Source organism: Triturus cristatus, chromosome 9 (genome assembly GCF_964204655.1).
Source record: "Triturus cristatus chromosome 9, aTriCri1.1, whole genome shotgun sequence".
Lineage (NCBI taxonomy): Eukaryota > Metazoa > Chordata > Amphibia > Caudata > Salamandridae > Triturus > Triturus cristatus.
In genome coordinates, this window is record NC_140592.1 from 133,571,328 (window position 1) to 133,593,240 (window position 21,913).

At 45.1% G+C, this 21,913-nt stretch overlaps 1 protein-coding gene across 5 annotated transcripts in view; it reads right to left on the minus strand.

Annotated features, from left to right (window-relative positions):
- The window catches only part of LOC146797516 (inter-alpha-trypsin inhibitor heavy chain H4-like), a 598,346-nt gene that overhangs the window by 138,898 nt on the left and 437,535 nt on the right, over positions 1–21,913 (minus strand). For all 5 annotated transcript variants that reach the window (XM_085624535.1, XM_085624533.1, XM_085624534.1 and 2 more), the window contains 2 exons: positions 13,657–13,698; positions 4,690–4,722 (listed from right to left, as the gene is read on the minus strand). In XM_085624535.1, coding sequence (XP_085480661.1) covers positions 4,690–4,722; positions 13,657–13,698 — 75 coding nt within the window. The remainder of the gene's footprint in view (positions 1–4,689; positions 4,723–13,656; positions 13,699–21,913) is intronic.

Genomic DNA, 21,913 nt, shown 5'->3' on the forward strand with positions numbered 1-21,913 from the left:
AGTGCACATCGGAAAGTGACGGATGGTGTTGGTCGTGGTAATGCGTTTGCGGATGAGATTGCTAAGGAAACGGCTAAGAATCTTGCGACTCGAATGTATGCCACGAGTTCAGTGAGGTGGCCGACGGAGACTGGTATGTGTGAGAATACTGTTGAGAGTGTGAAAGCAATTCAGAACGAAGCTACTGAAGCTGAAAAGACCAAGTGGGAAGAAAGTACAGGAAAATTGGATGTGCATGGATGTTGGGTTGACCTGACGGAATGTCAGAGGTGGATGTTACCAGATGCGTATGTATTAGCTGTTGTGACGATGGCTCATGGGTTGTCACATATTAGTGCGAAAGGAATATGTAAGTTCTTGTCCCCTGTATGGAGGAATGAGGGTATTGCTAAGTGTGCCGAAAGAGTGGTTAAGAATTGTATGGTGTGTTTGATGCACAATCCCGGAAAAGGTACCCCCACTCCGCCTGGTCATTTCGCTCCTCCTGCTTGTCCCTTTGAGGTTATCCAGTTGGATTTCATCCATATGGAGAGATGCAATAACCTGAAGTACGTTTTGGTTGTGGTTTGCGCGTTCTCCAGATGGATTGAGGCCTATCCTCTTAAGGATAATACTGCCCTGTCCACAGCAAAAATCCTGCTGAAGGAGTACTTTCCTAGGTACGGAATGCCACGGATTGTGTGGTCGGATAATGGAAGCGAGTTTGTGGGAAGTGTGATGCAGAGTGTGTGTAAGGGCCTTGGAATTCGGCAGAAATTCCACAGTGCTAATCATCCTCAGGCAGCGGGTTTGGTTGAAGGGTACAATGGTACCCTAAAGCTGAAACTCGCTAAGATTCAAGCTACGACTGGTCTGTCATGGCCTGATGCCTTGCCTCTGGCTCTCCTATCGACCAGAGCAACCGTACACTCTCGAGTAGGGCTTAGCCCATATGAGATTGTGTTCGGTCGCCCTGCGAATATTTGGGGAGTCCCGAGGCCTAGGGCTTTTGATAGTCTTGAGTATCCAATGTTGATTGATTATCTGCATGATTTGACCACTAAACTACGGTTAATCCATCAACAGGTCTTTGAAGCTCTACCGGCGCAGACAGAGGGTTCTGGACACCAGCTCCGGCCAGGGGACTGGGTGGTTACCCGAAATTTTGGTCGGAAACGTAACTTGGAGCCAAGATTCGTTGGACCCTTTCAAGTTTTGTTGACGACGAGGACAGCGGTTCGACTGGAGGGCCGGAAAAACTGGGTCCATGCCAGCCACACAAAGAAGGTACCGATCCCTTTACCAACTGACGGTTGGGTGAGGACTGGGATTTCGGCCACAGAAACTGAGACTCCTTTGCACTTTGTGCCGTTTAGTGACGCTCAACTTGTGGATGAGGATTCGTCATTGCCAAACCCATATGTGGAGTCATCAGTGGCAGAAAACCCAAGGTCTGACTCGTTGTCCACTTCATCGAATCCTGTTGCGCCAGCTGAACAATTGTTTGTAGAGCAAACTCGACCTGGAAGAAATCGATACTTTCTTCGTTCAAGGACTAATAAAAATTAATAGTACGGTGGTTTTTGACGTTACGAATATTATGGACAATTACATCCTTTCTTTTTGAGTTTTTATGTGCCTTTCCACTGCCAAGAGATTTGTAATAAATTTGAAAGTTTCGAGGAAACCTCTCCATCCGGGTTACCGTAGGGCCGTGCGGGTACTTCTTTCTGTTTAGCAGGTTTCTGACGCTAGGTCGGTTACTTTTGTCGATCTCTGGGAACTCCTGGGGATTGATAATCGCTATTCAGAACGAAGTGCGTCAAGTACGTCACGGACGGTTTGTAGAGGATGGCATTCTCTAAGCTGTTGGAAGAAGAAAGGGTGTCGGCACAGAGATTAGAGTTATGGAGGGTTGTACGAACAAAATGTTTTTTGTTTCAGGTGTTTCTACTGTTTCTGACTTTATCTATGCTATTGGTGGGTGGAGTGTATTTTGGAGTATCGTTGTTCTTGCCTTCTGTTTCGCCTACCTTTTCTCCTAACCTAAGTTCCCTCACCACTGTCTCCCCACATTCCTTTCATCCTTTGCCTCAGCATGAGCAGGTTAGACGTGCGGAATTCATGAATAATTCCTTTGTTCAACTTCTACATCAGCATCAGTTGGTGGTGAATACTACCAATTGTTGGGTATGTGGTTTAATGCCACACACTATGGATAGGGGTATTCCGTATTTGGTCCTTCCTTACAGCTCCCAGGGTTCAGCTCGAGCATTCCAAACTATGTTCCGTAGTGCACTAGATTCCTACCCTAGTCGAGAGCCACGGTCTGTCAATTTTGGTCCTGGGCCGTACCACAAGCCTTTGGCGATAGCCATAGCAGATCTGGATAGAGATGTTTTTGATGCATCACTCATTCCAGATGAAGAAGTGCAGGCCTATAAGGATCTGAGTGAGACTGAGTATAGTACGTCAGTGGGTGATAGACAGCTTAAGAGCTCGTCCCCGATATGGATTGTACCGCACCTTGGTAATTTCTGCTTGAAAGGTTTGGGTCGAAATCCGAGAGCACAACTTGGGAACAGTGCTTGCACTGATACGTATGTTCTGCCCATGCTCTCCTCCCCTGTTTTTCTGACTGCTAAGGGCACCTATTTTGTATGTTATGAACGCGCATATACATGGTTACCCCGCGACTTCTCGGGTACCTGTTATATTGCGAATCTTTTACCTCCGACTTTCACAGTTGCTTCAGACTACCACAGAACTAGAGTCGTGAGAGGCGTTATTAGCAAAGAGGACACTGCTGGTCAAGAAGCAGGAGACTTCTTTAAAGGTTTCTTGCCGTTTTGGGGACCTATGGTTAATAGCAGGAACCTAAGACAGTTGACCCGTGTAGTTGAGTCGACCGCTAATATTACTGCAAATGCCCTTGGTAATCTAACAGCTGAACTACAGGCGGATAGACTCATGACGTTGCAGAACCGTATGGTTCTAGACGTTGTTCTTGCAGATAGAGGGGGTGTGTGTAAAATTATCCATTCGAGTTGTTGCATTTTTATTCCTGACAATGCTCCAACTGTATACCAAGCCATCTCAAAGTTGCACAAGATTTCCGAGTCCATACACGTGGACGAAGGTAATTGGACGCTCCTAGGATGGTTGTGGGGCCTAATGTCAACCTGGGGTTGGAAGATTCTAATGATCGTAGGGGCTGTTGTAACGTTTCTGTTCACATGTTGTCTTTGTGTACAGTGTGGTCCTGCCTTATGTGGCCTATGTGCTGCGACGTGTATAAGGCGGTCATCTGTTACCAAGGAGACATTGATGAATAGGATGATGTTCCAGCAGCAGCTGAACGATCTGATGAATATTGACATAGATTCAGATCTTGACTAGTGCTTGCCTACATGAGGGCAAAAGGAGGGTCTGAGGTTCCGTATGACACGGAACCGCAGTTTTGAGTGGTAGCGAATATGGATGAGTTTGGTATCTACGAACCGCAAATGACGAGTATAATGGGTGTACGCAGTTTCGCTATGCAGCCACGTATGGTTCGTCTCATTTTTGGGTTCGTTCATCTGGACCCTCGGGTTCCATTTTAGATACAGCATCCATTTTGTTTCTTGCCCTCAGGTAGCCAGCGAACGGGCTTCTTGTCCGCTCCGTGACCCTGGGACTCTCAAGCTTACACGAAGGACACGTGTTTCTTTGAGGTGACTTTTACGATGAGGGAAACGACACGACTAAGGCAGATGGCCCCGCTCGAGGCTCATCTTGCCGCGCCGGTCTATTGTTTCAGCCATGCATACATTAGACATGAGGTCTTTGACCCCTCTATCAAGTTTCCTTTATTGCCCCCAACACTCTTTTCTAACCTGTTGTGCATCCTTGTCCTTTCCTTGCATCTGTTTTTCGTCCTTCCTCTTAATGTGTTTATGGTTAGGATGGAATGTGTTTATTGCGGAGGAAATATGTTTTTACAGTTGGGAATCGGCAAGACTGTCGTAATTATGTTCCGGCCCCCTGAGACATGAACGCGACCCTTTTTGAAGTTTATTGTGGGAACTGAGTTGTAACCTTTGTTCGCCATACTGCGCTATGGCAAAAACCTGTATAAAAGGACCGACCCACTTCTACGAATTTGAAGCAGTCTCCGAGAACCTACACGTTGTGTACTTCTTGTGACCTCTGTATCCCTGCAGTAAATAAACGCTGATCTCTGACGTCGCTGGAAGTGTTCCGTGTCTCTGTGTTTAGTACGCCAGAACAGGTAACCCACGAAGGTTTCAGGTGTTGTTCCCTGGCACCGCTGGGTCTTAAGAATAACCCAGTCCTTCAGTGTGGCTACCGTCGAGCAGTTCCGGATCTGTCACTTCTTGGACCCTGTGCAGGTTATCATTTCCGCATCTAAATTCCTCTCAACTGAGAAGAGAGCATGTTGCACTAGTGTACATGTGCAGTAGAATTTTCACTGAGAAAAAACGCACCTGAAAGCTCATTATCAAATTCTTCCCTAATGTCAGAGAGCTTAATCATCATCGCTAGAGAAAAAAATAAATCAGAGGAGCTAAGAACTCTTTTCTTTATTATTCAAAGGCTTGGTTAGTTATATATATTAAAGTGTGCATTGTTTGTTTCAACATAAGTTATTCCACAGAATTGAACTGTACATATTAAAATGTTGAGAAAGCAAGGAACAAGACTTACTTGATAAAGGAGGGTTCTTCAGGAGGATTTTTTCTGTGAAGAGAAACAAAAAAAGATAGGAGTTATATCTCTGTAAGGAAAAGATTTAGTCACTCACTTATTAGAAGAGGAGCTAACACCAAGGTTATTTGGGTACGTACTAGAATTACTAGAGATAGGCATTATTACAGTTGCACATACTAGAAGGTAGGAGTAGTAAGTAAAATAATATTTGTGTTCTTACTTTTCTAGACCTCTACATTCCAGAGCAGAACATAACGTAGATGAGAGTACAGAGGGTACAGAAAACTGATAACCGGAGGCAGTCTCTTCTTTTGTCTCTTCTTGTTCTTTGTTATTTTATCCAACTCCCCTTTCCCCTTTTGGAGATATTTTCACAAGTTTTACTATTAAGGGCGTCGAGAGTGTTTCCCAGAAGGGGCATTGGGAATGGTACATCATTCTGTTCCTGTGCAAGTAAAAGGTAACAGCCTTCTGACACTTCTCCACCACAAACGGACCTTTTTGCGGCAGACTTTGAGAAGGTAACATTTTCAGTTGGATTAACCGGGACTCTGTATTCACCCCGAGATTCCACCCCCTAAACCAATAGCCAAACACCCATACAAGCCTCAACAGTAGGGAAATGTGACAAATTCTGAAAGTATCTGATGCTGAGCTCTTTCTAACATATGGTTACCTAATATACCTAGTTGCTCAAGTTGCTGAGAGTCCTCAGTCTTTGATGTGATGATTGGTCAAGAAGTAAAAAATGTATAAGATGGGTGTATGACATTTAACAGACTCACCCTCTGTCCATATAAAAAGCATTGGAACATGCTGGGACCATTCTATTCAAATAGATCAACTTGTTTCATTGTCATGTATTCAAGGACATCAGGACAGGAGGACAAACTCGGAGGAATGTCTCCAGGCAGTAACTGCCATGCACACAGGACCAACAACAAGTCTTGGGACAATACATAAATGGCAGTGGGCCTTACTAACTAGCTTCAGGCCTTAGTACTATGGAGGAATACAAGAGAATCAGAAAAGACATCAATATTATGTCTTAAATCTGAGGTTAGATGATATGTATATGTGTCACCAGCGAGTGGACGGCACTTTGATAACACTCACCCCCAGTCACAGATCTGGGTTTAATCCATCATGATTTTGCTTGCCATGTCACCCTAGCTTGGACACAGCCATGTGGAAATCAGCCTTGACGCTGCTCCCCATGGGAACAGTCCAGTCAGAACTGCCAGGCCAGGCCACCCTGGACCAGAAATAGGCATCCTGGGATCAGTTTTGGGGTAACACCCCATATCAGCCAGGCTAGCTTCAATCCAGCGGCGCAGCGAGCAATTGACCCACATCTGGGCATACCCTTAGCCACTTAGGGGGTGGCATAGTGAGCAAAAGAATGATGGATTAAACCGAGATCTCTTGGCTGGGGGTGAGTGGTTGAAAAGACTCAGCACTCCGACAACAATCTTGCTGTGTTTGCTATGTTCTCCCTAAGTGGCCAATGGTAGGTCCGGTCCCTTGTTCACTGTGCCACTGGATTCAAGCTAGCTTGGCTGATGAGGGGTGATACCCCAAAACTGGTCTCAGGATGCTTGTTTCTGGTACAGGGATAATCTGGCTTGGCAGATCAGGCTGGACTGTTTCCTAGAGGAGTAAGGTTGAGACTGATTTGATTATGGCTGGGTCCAAATGGGGTGGCATTGTGAGTAAAAGAACGAAGGATTAAACCCAGATCTCTTGCCTGGAAGTGAGTGGTTGAAAAGTTTCAGCAATCCGTCCATTTAGATGTGTTGGGTTTTCAATAGTTGGCATTCCTGAATAACAAATCAGAATGCCAGAGAAAGGCTTCATTAAGAAGGATGATGACCCACACTGTTAAATGAGATATCAACAAAGACCTTGCAATCATCATTGTAAACCAGGCTGACCTTCTTGTTTTGTTTGGGTGGTGGTCTTGTGACTGTCCCCTATAAACATCCAAACAAGAAAAACAAACCATAACAATAGCAGCATGACCTGTGCACAGCCTCTTGAAGTCTGGCACTAGCACTGGCTATGATTACCTGACCTGGTGTCTGCACCTTCACAATACACAAGCCAGAGCAACATCAGCTGGTACTTGACAGAGTTAATGAGTTTCTACCTTGGAGAGCAGTGAAGAGGTTCACATCAACCAGGGTGGTGCTGCCCAGCCAGAGTCTGCAGGTCTAGCCTGCACTACATCAACAACCCAAAGTACACAATTGTACTGTGCAAGAATGTAGTACCAATAAAGGTGGGGATAACCGTTGCTTTTGGGCACTAATTAATTGCAATGCTTCAGAAGGGGTCAACCAGGCCCACAGGAGAAGTCAGCAAACAATAGCCTCTAAATTCTCCCTGTAGGGCTAACGTCAAACTTAAACAGAATTGCCACTTGTCACCTCTCCTTGAAGAGTGGCCATAATCCAAACCCCCCAAACCACAGTAATTAATGCCTGAAATATCATTGCAACAATTTGTCTCTTTAGTGACAGCCTGAAATGTATATCAATGGGTCTTCCTCAACATTGAAAAAGAAATGTATTGTGTTTTATACACCCAAAGCTGTGAGAATTTTTTTTACCTTGTGTCTCCAAGTGTGGCATTTTATTTTTCAGTGACGTACAGCGCTCTATGCTTGCTAAAATTTGCCTAAAACAAAGTGAATATTAAGTGGGCTAATGGCTGGGTCTGATTTACCTTTTGATCCATGTCAGGGGTACAACTCTGTCCGCTAAGGACTGACCACCATAGGAGAAGCCACCCTGGAAAGAGGACAATGTTCACTTTCTAGCACTGTCACCCTAGTGTTGCACCTCAGATTGGCACTGGCTAGTCAAATACTTTGAACACTAGTTTTTCTAGTTAATGCCAAAATCAAATTTTGTCTCACTATATCAGAAATGGTGGCTTTAGGAAATCACTATTTTGTGCCTAAACGCCTCTGGTAGCCTTTTCGGAATTAATCAGCATCTGTCACCTGGCAGCCTGCTGGTCACCTCTAAAGAGGTGTTAATGGCTCACAAGAAAGCAAACTAAGGGTCTTTGGGTGGTAAGAGGTGTGACCTCTTTCTAACAGAATGGCATGGGCGAGCTGCCCACTAACTGCACAAACTTCAAAGGGGAATCCGTTGCCACTGGCAGATGTAACTCACACCTGACCTGCGTCTTCCATAGTCTATTGATAGTCGGAGTGGTACCAATCCCAGTGAGGGGAAAAACAGTTTCAGAATGGATTTTCAGGGGGAGTTTCTCATTAACACTAACCGGCCGGCAACATTACTGATACCGACTTCGGTTAGTGTCACGTGTGTTTCCGGTAGGTACGAGTGTAGGCTGCTTCTCACAATCAACACGTCCGTTCTCTGACTAGACTGTTTGGAAATCCTTCTCCATGACGCGCACATCATATCCTTTTGTGACACCACCGAGGCCCATGATACGATGGCCCCAGGGTTTGACGTTACCAGATGAGCACTAACTGTGGGACCTGGTGTTCCAACTTTGTCTTACTCTTGTTCACCAGGACACTATACTTTAGTGCTTACCTCTACCGGTACTTGATGCCGCTAACAATTGACCCAACTGGGGTGAGTTTCACAGATTCGCCACTAATAGTGTCAGTTTTGACGTATGCTCTCTTGTTGTTTTATCTGCTGCCTTTTAATGTTTTTAACTGACCCAGATCACAGTTGATGCATGTCACAGCTCACCCGTGTTCAGCACGTGTGTAATACACCATGATTGTTTAATGCTGCATCCTCAACATCGCATTGTCCTTGATATGATGTTATATTATTGTCACATTGTTTTATTTTGCAGGTCTTGGTATAGATCAACTGGTACCACACATTTTTTAGGGTGCTGTACGCTTGGTCAGTATTGATACTTCATTGAGGTCTTGACCACCACCAAAAAAGTGTAGGTAGTTTGAAGTCTAGTCCTGAGGAATTGCCATCAATAGATAACAGGCAAGAAACATGTTGACCTTCTTTCATTAGCACATATCCTCACAATCCTTAGAGTGAGAATGTACCTTTTGTTCTGGTTTTATTCAGGGTAGTGACCACAACTCATTAAAATTGTTCTGAGTGGATCACTAATGCCTGTTTTATTTTTCACATCCCCACACATCACCGTCACCTACACTAGTTACATTTCCACTACGGCCCTAACACGCATTACATCTAACGGCATTGGGTATAAAGATCTCCGCCAAGAAGGCCCCACCACGGGCGCCTGATCGGGTATTGCACCGCCGACCCGATAAGGAGCAAGACCCGATGATGAAGTAAGACACCCGCTTGTTGGGTGTTTGAGGGTCCCTTTTCAAAAAAGCAGGAATCTTTTCCCCTGCCCACCATTAACATCCACTCCTTGTTACCTCTTGTGCTTTTACCATTACTTGCATCACACTACAGGAACTGCATACCACTTCTGGTTTCACTGTCTTTTGGGCATGTATGCTGGACCTTAATATTTAAAAGCCCATTATTCCCCTTCTTGGATAAGAAAGTCTAAAATAAAACAACCATATATTTTTATATACAAACCATCGGCCTAGAGTTCAGTTCTTGAGTGTGTGAGACCATTTGCTGACTGAGTGTGTACAACAAATGCTTTACACTGTCCTCTGATACTGCCTTACTGCTCGACCAAGCTACCACTTTAGAGAGTAAGGTTGTATCTAACTTTAGCCTCTGCCAAACCTCTGGGGACTGTGGACTCTATACACAATGTACCTATTTGGGAACAGTATATATAGAGCCACTTTCCTACACCTCCTAAAGCCCTTTTTTGGATCTAGCCTGCACCTTGACCCATCAATGACCCGTCAATTAGATTTTTTCCTCCGGAAAATCTTCTAAGTCAGAGGGTAAACTTTTCATTGGGACAAACCTCATCCTGTATCTGACTGGCAGTAGCTCATGGTTGACCTAAGCTTTTGACTTGGGCCCAATTTAGCATGAGCAGATAACCGCATTTGGAGATTTGTGCTTTTAGAAGCTATTTTGAATTAACACATCAAAAAATCATATGTCCGGTTCCCTACTTCTGATTTTTGTGGTTCTGACGTCTATTTGTTCATTAAATTGTTCTTTATTGTTTATAAATTAGAGTGGTATAATTATTGTGGTATCATTGCTAAGTTTTAGCTGTTTTGGCATTGAAAAATGGTTTAAACTTTTCTCCTTAGTTAAGTTTGTCTGCACTACAGAGTTGAGGTCTGGTTTAAATATTGAGCCCTATCTGGACCTGGTATGGTATAGAATTGTGATATTGGGCCCGATTTATATCGCAGTGGTATGTATACTCTTTAGGAATGGCAACGGAGTATGCAAACTGCCAAGACTTGTGTCCGCCCACCAAATTTATATTCGGGCAGGACCTAGGCTTAATCACGGTGGAGACTTCGCCGCCTAGATTACACCATAGACTTAAACTGGATGTCTTTGGCCATCAATGCAGCTGTTTGAAATGATGTGACATAGAGCACAGCCTGGGGAGTCCAAGAACCTGACGGGCTGCTGCATTTTGAGTCACCTGTAATTAATGCAACAAAACTTTAGGGAAAACTAGAAACAGGCTTTTAGTGTGTTCGAGCCTGGGTGTAATTAAAGCACGAACCACTGATTTAGCGATCTCAACATTGAAAAACACAAGCCAGTAACTGCCAGCGCTTGGGGCCGAAAGGACAGCACCTTGTTGAATTTCAAATCCAGATCTCTAGCAGTGAATGTAAGAGAAGGAGGAGTAGGCAGAGATTCATACCACTAATCGGAAACTGAGAAGTTTGAAAATTTTTCTCTATGACCATAAAGGGGAATCCTTCTTTTATTCGTTAAATTTAAGCAGATTATTATGCATCCACATCAGTGACTTTTGTTAGAGTTATAAGAGAAGTGACTAAACTGTTAACAGATCGGCCCATCAAGAAAATCAACTGGGTGTCATCAGCATATAATATTACTTTTTTTCCCAAAAGGTTCAATCAATGTCATAAGGGGAGACATATAAAAATTGAACAGAGTGGGACTAAGATAGGACCCCAGGGGGATGCCACAATTGAGCCATGCGTTATCTGAAGAAGAGTGAGCTACACTGGTTGTTTATCAGACAGAAAAGAGTGAAACTAAACTCCTTGACGCAGATGCCTAACTTAGACAGGCATAGAAGAAGTCAGGGATGTAATACGGTGTTGGAAGCAGCGGACAGATCGAGAAAAATGTAAAGTACATTATGGTCCTGAGTATGTCTAGAAGGAAGCAATAGTTCTGCTAATAATGGGGGAACAGCCATTACAACGCGGTTATTACCACGCTGTGCAGTTACATCGCATGCGTTACAACGCATGCGATGTTACAACGCTATGCCATTAGAACGCAAGTCTGTACATCGACTTGCGCTAGATGGCGTGCTAACATTACAAATAGTGTAGTTTACTATCCCAACACCTTCCCAACTGTTAAGTGGACTGGAGTTGGAATAGTAAATTACACTTTTTTAATGTCAGCACGCCATCTAGCGCAAGTCGATGTAAAGACTTGCGTTCTAATGGCATAGCGTTGTAACATCGCATGCGTTGTAACGCATGCGATGTAACTGCACGCGTGGTAAAAACCCGAGTTGTAATATCATACATCCCTAATAATGTGTTGTGATCACTTTCTATTTTTCTAACAGTTGTCACATCAGCAACCAACCACTAGGTCTCCAGATTGATGAGTAAATAGTCAATTAAACTCTCTTGATTACAAAAGTTCATCCAAATTGATCATAGCACATTTGTGGTTTTTAGAGCACTTTTTCACCAAGTTTGTAGTTGATATAGGTATAAATATGGGCGTGGAAAATAGCCAAAGCAGCCTTCTCTTTTAACACCACTTTGTCTACCATCAACACATAGGGTTTATTGTTGAGTTCTCTGCACACAAATATGACATGCAGACTAGCCGTTTTTTATTGGAATCTGCATATAACCAGAAGTTCGAGTCGGGTAATGTTATTGCTTCTCAGAAGGTCAGAAGGTTTAGAAACCCTTTTAAGTTTCCACTGTGGTAAAGAGACATTCAATATGTCACAATCCTCAGCCCCTGAATGTAATTATTTACCTTTATTATTTTAATGCACGACTGAGTGGAGTTTGATGGTGGCCTTCTTCTATTGCCCTAATGCTATGCATAGTGGAACCATTCAACTCAATTTCTCTTGGAAACAACAGATATTGTATGATTTGCCCTCTTTTTATATTTTCAGTCCTGAAATAGTCCAGCTCAATATTGTACCTTTGTCAGGCCTGACAGCCTTAAAGTGATCTTCCCTCAAACATTTTGCCTTCTCTCCAAGTGTTTTGCTGAACTTGTTTTTGTTGGCCTTAGGACTCTGCAAACCTTATCACTGGTAACCAGTGCTAAAGTACTTGTGCTCTCTCTCTCTCTCCTTTTAACATGGTAAATTTGGATTACACCCATTTGGCACATTTAATTTACTTGTAAGTCCCTTGTAAAGTGGTACTACAGGTACTCAGGGCCTCTAAATGAAATGCTGTGCGTGGGCCTGCAGCACTTATTGTGCCAGGCACTTCAGTAGCTCTTTAAACATATCGCAGGCCTGCAATTTGCATTCAATTGACAATTTTAAACTGCCAGTTAGTCCTGGCAAAATAAACATTTTGCCAGACCTCACCCTCATTTTCTACTACATATAAGTCACCCCTAGAGGACGCCCTAAACAACCCATAGTGCAGTGTGCAGTATATTTTAAAAAGCCGAATATATTCTTTTAAGTTTTACATGTCCTGGTATTGACAAATGTCTAAATTCATTTGTTACTAGGCCTATCTCTCCCATAGGAAAACATTGGGTTGCCTTATAAAATTTCATAAGTGATAAGCTGTGTTTGGGACCCTTTGTTTAGTCAAACGGGGGTTGAGAAAAACGGGGGCCCCAAAATGATTTTTCCCCATGCAATGCCTATGGGGATTTTGCAATTTTTAAGCACGGCTTCAGGCCTAACTGCTGAACTACTTTACACCACTTTTGGCAGAAAGCTAGGTCTTGGTCCAGACAGAGCTCTTTTTGTAATTTGGTGTAAATCTGGGCAGTACTTTGGTGTTATTAAAGAAATAAAATATTGTATATCAAGGGATGCGGATCCTTCGTGGATCCGTGGGATTCACTTATATATTACTTTACGGTAACAAAAACATACAAATTCACGGCAAAACAAAGGTTACAGAGACTTAATAGTTAGATTCACATTTTACCCAGACAAAAACATAGAAATTCAACAGTTATAGTTATAGTTATACTTATAGTTATACTTATCTGGAGAAACTATAACTCATGCATTAACTAACTTTGCTCCACTAGTTTTAGTTTCTTAACAAAGTATAACTATAAAAATAACTAAAACTGCTAGCCACTGATTGACATAACCTCTGGTGTTGAATAGCTTCAGCCTGAGGTGTCTGGGGCTAACTTCACCACAACATCATCAGAGGGAAGCTTAACCTAGGGGTCTATGCTTTTACTAGGCAGATGATGTCACAGGCCTCAGGCTGGGAGATCATCAGCCAGGCAAATTTGGTTGCAGTTATCCTGAGATGAATTGTCTGTACATGTGCACCAGCACATTTCAAATCATTAGAACAAAAGAGTAAGCGAGGCTGGGGTTAGTGCATCCCTCAGCCTGTGTTTGTGCAATTTGTTGTAATGGCGTAGAAAAACTTCAATTAATTTGGAGATTGGGAGGGTAGAAAAAGAAGGGGGTGGATCTCCATGGTTTATTCCTGGACATGGAGAAAGCAGATTGTGATCTCTTTTGAGCCTTTACAAAACAAAAGTAATTACATTTTTGAGCCACTTATTTTGCACCTATATTGACACCATTATTCCTGGGGAAAAATCAGTAGTACATTTTTAAATCAGTTCTTACCATGTTTTTGTATTCTACCTTCTTTATGGAGTCTTGCACCACCTAAAAATAAATGTATGATTTTTAGGAAATTAAAAAAAAAAATCACTTATCAACCTATCTTTATCACCCTCGAGAAGAATGAAAGAAACCCATATTAAATATGGCACTGGTAATAGTCTGTCAATTCATCTTTAATTGGCCGAAAACACAAAATATATCAATGCAATTGTGATTTAAAACAATTTTTGTTGTTATTTTACACTTTCATAGCATAACAATGTACATTTCAGTATTCACAAAAGGAAGACCGAGAGCAACATCATAGGCATGACTTAACCCATTGGATGCGTCGTGTGGCTCCCGGCGTCCGACGTCACGGTGAACATGTGCGGAGGACAGACAGGGGCTGTCTGAGACATGCCCACTCATTATTCTGCCCGCATCGCGGCGGAATTTCCGCCGCGGTTAAAGGGTTAATTCAATAACAATGAACAACATATAACTCTCCCCACAACGTCCCCCCACCCACCCCAAACATTTACTTATCACTTAGCTATGTCCTGATTGGGCCTGTGTGATTCCTTGTGTGCCATCATCCTGTCCGGCCTGCATTGTATCTATGAGTCTCAATATCCGTAGATTTCGGGGGCATGTCAGTTCTCGAAACTCTTGGGAGAGTAATGCTAAGAAAGGGTTGTACAATGGTACAATGCAGGCAATTACTTTGCATGCCTTTGCCATGCATTTTTTAGCGTGCACGTTTTTACTGTGAATATGCATGTAAAACACATGGCTATACCATGCATTGTTTTTAGATTGAAAACCAATATATTTGTGGGGGGCTACCCGCACCCGCCCAACTTACCTTAAATGCGTGATATTGGCATGCGTTGTAAATGCATATTCGCTGTAAAAATATGCATGCTAAAATATTCGTGGGATAGGCACAATGAAATAAACACTTCATTGTAAAGGCTGTTTCCCCTAAGAAATGGCCCAAGTAAAGCCAAACATATTGCCCCAGCCGGTGAGTGTTAAGGTGAGTCTTTCCATCTCCAAGACTCTCCACAACCTGTGCAACCACCCTAGATGTGTCGGTATATTTTTGCCGTTCCCCACATTGAAAGTATGGTCTGATGAGCCGCACTCAACGCTATCCCTATTTGTCCTCCTCCACGGGACAATAGGGGAGAGGTTATGGGGTTGGGAAGGCCCAGCAGTGTATACGACGGGAACCTAGGGAGCTGCGTAGAAAAGTGGGTGTCGATATTGTTTAGGACCGAGTCCCAGAAAGATGTTACTTTGGTGCATTCCCAAAGAATGTGGGTAAGTGTGCCTCTCTCCCCACATTGTCGCCAGCATTCGTCACTGCGGGCCAGGTTGCCCCGATGGAGCCGTACTGGGGTGAGATACCTATAGCTGTCTCTTTACCTGCTATGTAGAGCTAGTCCTGTGATAGATGTCTGCCCACTCCTTCTGTGACATCTGCCACCCCAATTGTGATTCCCAATGGCATTCAGCAGGGCTTTTGTCAGCTGTTTGCGCGGGGCGCAGAAGGACATATAATTCTGAAAGGAGGTGTTTATCAGAGTGCTTACTTAGGAGCCACTTCTCATAGGGGGTCGATTTCCTCTCCGCTCTATGTCTCATTGTAGGGTGTAATAACCAGTGTCGGATCTGACAGTATCTAAAACGTTCATCTTCCAGAATGGTGTAGTCCTTTTTAAGGACATCAAAAGGTATTGGGCCTACCAGGTCAAAGAAATGACCCACTGCCTTGCAGACGGCCCCCCTCCATGTGCGAAAGGACGGTCCCATCCCTGGAGCAAAGGCCAGATTGTCAGCGACTGGTGTTAGAGGTGATGGGTAGGTGGTGAGTTGCCCTTTGCATGTATAGCCATCCCACACCTTCAAAAGGGAGCTAGTGACTCTGGAGATGTAGAGATTGGGCGCCCGGTCTTGGCGTTGCAGAAATGGGACTTTCTCTAAGTGAGGTCCCGGCTAGGGCCCTGTCCATGACAAGCCAGTGTTCTCTGACTCTGTCCTGGACCATTCAATGAGATATCACAGCTGTGCCACCTGGAAGTATAAGAGAAGGCAAGGCAGCCCCAGTCTGCCATCCACCACAGAGAGTTGGGAATGTTCCCTACTCATCCTGGGTCTCCTGTCCGCCCATTCAAAGCAGTGAAAGGATGCCTGCATGATTGATATTATTCCTGTTGGGGGAGTGAGAGGCAGGGCCTGGAAGAGGAAGCGTATTCTTGCCAGGGTAGTCATTTATAGGGACGCAATGCTGCCCAACAGAGAAAGTGGGTAATGTCTCCATCGTTCTAGTCAGCACACACCCTCTCTGCCATTTTTCGATAGTTGACCTCATTTGTGTGCTCTAGGTTAGAGCAGAGTTGGATACCTAAGTAAGGAATGGACTCTGACGCCCAGCTTACCGCACATGTGCGTTGCAGGTTCTCTATTGCTTCCTGTGGGACCGAGATATTTAGGGCTTGAGACTTGTGTACATTCATGCAGAACCCTGAGGCCGCTCCGCATTCCCCCATCTCTCTCAAGAAGTGAGGTAGGCTCTTTTGGGGGTCGCATACCGACTGGTCTGGTGTTCCTCCCCTCCAAAGAGGATTCCTTTGATGTCAGGGTGATCTCTCACCTGCTGTGCAAAGAGTTCTATGTGTAAAGCAAAAAGGAGAGGTGCCCCATCGTATGGTAAAGTTCTCAGAGCTGTGCCCATTTACTCTCACCACTGCTGTCGGGGACCTATAACCACTCAGAACCCATGCTTTAAAGTATTCCCCAAATCCGAAGTGTACTAGTGTTGTGCTCAGAAATGGCCAGTGCACTTGGTCAAATGCTTTCTCAGCATCAACCGTGAGCAGCATGCTAGCCCCTTCCCTGCGGTGGGCCTTATCGATGATATGTAGTAAGTGCTTTGTATCATCCGCACATTGTCTCTGAGGCACGAACCCAGCCTTGTCTGTGGCTATCAATCCCTGCATAAGAGGATTCGACCCAGCAGCTAGGATGTCCGTGAATAATTTCAAGCCTGTATTGAGGGGAGATATTGGGCAGTAGTTAACACACAAACTCCTGTCCTCTCCGGGTTTAGGAATGATAACTATTGCCGCTACTTGCATTGAGGGTGGGAGGTGAGACATGCTTCTGATATCATTGAGGAGGCGAGTGAGAATTAGGGCCAACTCTGGACAGAAAAATTTGTAAATTCCCGGTGGAGAAGCCATTCGGGCCTGGGGATTTCAGGGCTTTCTGTCTATAAATAGATGAGATGACCTCCTCAATGCGAATGAGGTCTTCTCTGCTTGGCGCAAATATTGAGAGGGAGCATCAGGAGGGGTAACTTGATCTGTGTATAGAGATGCATAGTATTCCCTGAATTCTGCTGCTATCTGGGCGTCTTCTTTTATCTCCTTCTCTTCTCCTGATAGAAGCACGTCCACCTTAGCGGACTGTCTCTGGGCTCGGAGTTTGGTCGCCAAAAGCCTCCCGCATTTATTCCCATTAACATAAAATGAATGCTTTAACCTAAGCTGTGAGTACTCTCGCCAGCTGTTTCCACGTGGTCTCCAGTTGACGCCATATTCTGGGACCCCAGTACGGTGGTGCATATGCTGTAGTTCTCTGACCTTTTCTTGGAGATCTACCCTTTTTACTCTTCGTTGATAATTTTCAGCTGCCGGAATGGCTATAATTTTCCCTCTGATGACCGCCTTTAAGGCGTCCCATAAGGTAGCTGTTGATATGTCAGGGAGTCATTAACCTGGAAGTAGTCTTGTATTGCCTTCTGAATCTGCGCTACCACCATCGTTTTTTGTAAAAGAGTTTCCCTGAGTCTCCATTGTATCCTCCCATACCTCTGTGTAGGATTGTATATCTCTATTATTAAAGCTGAGTGGTCTGAAAGGGATCTGGATTCGATCTCCACTGATCGTGTGAATTGTTGTATGTCATGAGTTCCTAAAAAATAATCCAGACGGGCATAGTTTCTGTGAGCATGTGAGAATAATATGTTGTCTCGGGTTTGGGGATTGTAGGCCCTCCACATGTCGATCAGTCCTACCTCCCTCAGCCATTGTCTCTGCTCCTTGGAGAGTGCTCCCAACCCTCCCTCTCTGATGCAGGAACAGTCCAGTAAGTTATTAAAGACTACATTGAAGTCTCCTCCAATTAAGACTAAACGGTCCTGGGATGTAAGAGTCTCCCCTGTAGCTGTTCGTAGAAATTGCTCTTGCCCTTCATTAGGTGCGTATAGAGATCCCAAAGTAATGTTTTGTGTGCCCAGCTGTATTTGGTGCACCAGAAGTTGACCTTTGAGTTCAACAAGTTTGGGACCAATTGTTCCTCGGAATCCGTGCAGAAAGAGTATTGCCAACCCTGCTGCCTTACGCCCTGTGGAGGAGAAGCACTGTTGTGGAACTGCCCTACATTTGAGCCGGTGAGAGTCCCTCGCAAGAAGGTGAGTCTCCTTACGGGGACATATGTAGGCCCCAGTATTCTCGAGATAAGATAAGATGGCCTTCCTTTTGACTGGGTTGTTTAGTCCCTTTTTATTTATTTAGTTATTTATTGGTTTTGTAGAGCGCCTGAATCACACCCGGAGGGGTGTCTCTGCACTTTGGGCGAAGCTGCTGGCGGGCTGATGAAAAATGTTAAAACAGGATGGACTTAAGAAGTTTCCTGAAGCGCAGATAGTCAGGGCATTGCCTCAGGTGTGTGGAAATCTGGTTCCAGTACAGGGGAGCGAGGTAGGAAAAGGATTTCCCACCTAGTCTTGCTTTCCTAACCCTGTGGACTTGGGGAAGTGATTTGTTGCCTAACCTAAGAGTCCTAGAGGGGGCATAAGGATTGAGCTTCCTGGAAACCTCCTGTAACCTGCTGAGGGATGACTCAATCGCAGAAACCAGGAGAGCATTGCAGTAATCGAGACGGCTCATAACCATGGTCTGAATGAGAGTTTTTCGGGTAGAGTCTGACAGAAGAGGGAAGACTCGTCGTAGCAAGCCTAACACAAAGAAGCAAGTGCTGGCAGTATGGGCAGCAGGCTCCTTTACTAGGGTTTTGGGGTTAGGGGGAGGGCCAAGAGCTGCTGGCCACCAATCCGGGGACCAGAGAAGAGGGGCGTCTCCAAAAAGCATTATCTCCGTTTTTCCTGCGTTAAGTTGTAGAAAATTACTTTTCATCCAGTCTGCAATAGCAGTCATTCCTTCAGAAAAGGTGGACAAAGTTGACGAGGAAGATTTGTTGAAGGAGAAAAGAAGCTGGGTGTCATCAGCATGAGAGATGGGCAGGGAACCACGGGACCTGAGAAGTTTGGCCAAGGGGGCAATGTAGATGTTGAACAATGTTGGGCTCAAACAAGAGCCCTGAGGGACACCCTTGGTCAATTCCATCGTCTTAGACCGAAAAGGTCCTAGATTGATGGTCTGAGTGCGGGAGGACAGGAAGCTCGTCATCCACTGAAAGGCAGGCCCACTAAGTTCAATCTCCTTCAGTCTCCTACGCAAAATGTAGTGTGACACAGTGTCAAACGCTGCAGAGAGGTTCAACAGCACAAGAATAATGAAGTGGCCATTGTCTAAGGTCATTCCGATGTTATCTGTGTCCTCTAGTAGGGCCAACTCCATACTATAATTGGGCCTAAAACAAGATTGAGAGAGGTCCAGACAGCCATTGTTTTTTTGACATTATAATTTTGTCATCTTAATACTTTAGCTTTTATTTCGGCGGCGGGTTGAGAGACACCGCGTCCTCTGATAATGTGCTTACTGTGCACTTCATATTAAGATGACAAAATTATAAATGTTTCACCTATCACAGTGAAAATGCTACTGTTCTTCTGAATTTGGAGATCAGGAAATGGATTTACCTTCACAATTTAGAAATTAACTTCATCAATTTGAGTTATCACTGTCTTCTCAACAATCTGGATACATTCCTAAGTACATTCCAGACCGCAGTACAGTTTACTATTTCCCTGAGGAAGCCCTATTCAGGGTGAAACGTGTTGGCTGCACCTGCACTGCATCACGCTTTGTGTAGTTCAAGCATCCATTAAAGGATCTGATAAAACATCATTGAAGAGTCTGGATAGATTTCTTTCCTTAGCATTTGTGCCTTTTAATACTTGTGTTGCCTCTCTGTGCTTTCTCTTTTATAGTATAGTGGTGTGGTTCATTGCTTTCTCTTTTGCTTAATGAGTATGTATTTGACTGAGCGATCCTTTTTAGCCCTGGAGGATGTCATTTCTGTTCCTGCCGATGCTGGCTACTGGGCAGTGAATGCCTACAGGTCTCGGACAGCTACAGTTTAATGTTTGGGGGTCTTGTGTCTCCTGTGTCAGCTGGGTAGTATTCAGCCCTGTGGTGGCTGGTGCCAGCGGACCGTTTAAGTAGGGGCCGATCCTGTGTACGATGGGGGCCTAGGTCCTTTCAGTGCCCCGGTGTCTAGTGAGGGAGAGAAGAATCAGGCTTGGGAGCAGGTTCCCACAGCAGCGGCAATACCAGTAGCAATAGCAGCAATAGCAGTAGAAAAGACAGTGTCCTCTAATAATGGCAGATCAGAGCCCTGGTGGGGTATCAAAGGGGCTCATAGGCGCAAGCAGGGGTCCACAGGATCGGTGTATCAGGGAAGCAGGGATGGGCTGTGCCAGGGGGGTGTCGAGATGGGAGAAAGCTGGGGTGTTTTGGGGAGCAAGGGTCCAGCAGGGCCACAGTTGCCCCTTACCTCTGGGATGTAGTCAGTGTCCTGCAGGGGTCCGCCTGCGACTGAGCCTCGCCAAAACCAAGGCAGCGAGGGCAAGTGGTCCCAGTGCGCGTCCTGCACTCCCTCACTCCACCAGCCCCACTGGTAGCCAAGTGTGGCGGTTGTGCTGGCAAGGGCGGACTGATCAAGGCATCAGGAGGAGCCCCCAGGCAAGTGCAGTGAGTCCCAGAAGGGCAGACTGGCAGGCCCCTCTGCAGCAACCAGCATCACCACCGCAGGGCCCAATCCAGGGCCACGTGTTGCAGCAGAAGTAGGTGGGACTGCTGGCCCAGGCTGGGCCTCCGCCTCCAGTCAACAACGTGGTGGGCCCCGATGCAGCTCATGGGCCGTGAGCTCCGCGCTGGGCTGCCGCCCCTGGCCATGTTGCAGGGGCTTCAGCGGGACACCAGATGGGTCTCCTGTCAGGGCCGCGAGATAGGCTCTCCCCTAATGGGGTCACCACCACGGCAGGTGAAGACGTTAAAGGCCACATGGCTTCGGGCCAACGCTCTCAGGACAGCTGTCACAGGGGCGATGGAGGCAGAACTGATTTGTTTCCCCCCAGCGGAGAGAGAGGGCAGTCGCTGGGATCTCAGGAGGTCAGGGGAGGGTCCCCAGGAGCCACTTTGGGGCAGCAATCAGCTCTGTGGCTCCATGGCAGGCCCCAAAATGGCAGATGCAGCCCTGTGCAGCCTCCCGCAGCAGCCAGCTAGTCGCTCCACCGGAGCGGGAGGTAATCTTTTCGGCTACCACACTGCCCACAGCTACCCGGTGTTCGGGCAATCCCCAGCAGGGAGTCATGCTGCTCGATGTTGGAGGATATGCTGTGAAATGCCGCAGAGGGGCAGAGGCACGGGAAAGAAAGTCTCACTCCATTAGCAGCTTGGCCACGCCCCTCAATCAATGCAATTGCAAAAGATACATAAAAAACATTTCCATAAAATATTAAAAAAGCCTTCACAGCAATCTTGTCCTTATACACCCGCATACAAACAGATTCTCCATACATGCCTCTTCCTCGTACTTAGGGAGCATCTAATATAATTAATTAACTCATAACATATTCGCGGATATCCTATCTGTTGTAAAAGAATAATGGATAGTTTATGTTGTCTAATATTCCACTAATATTGGAACTAGGAAGCATTTCTGGTTAGATGTGTAAAAAATTCACAAACCATAAAGTGAACTGTGCTATGCTTTGAGAAGTTGTCCCAGGGGCACCTAGGAATATTTGGGAAAACATGGTCTCTGTGTTGCAAACGTCATTAACATGTGGATGGATTTAAATCATAATCGGATAAGGAGAAATCTATACTGAGTATGAATGATGACAGTTAATAAAAAGACTGATACCAGTGACAAATTTAGGTGTTAAAAATGGCTTCCAGTCTGTGATTGTTGTGTCTCCTCCATATGGGTCATATGGCGGAGATTAAAAAACAAACGTCTAACAAGGTCTTTCAGTTTATTTACAGCACTCTCCGCTTAAGGATACAATTCTGGACCC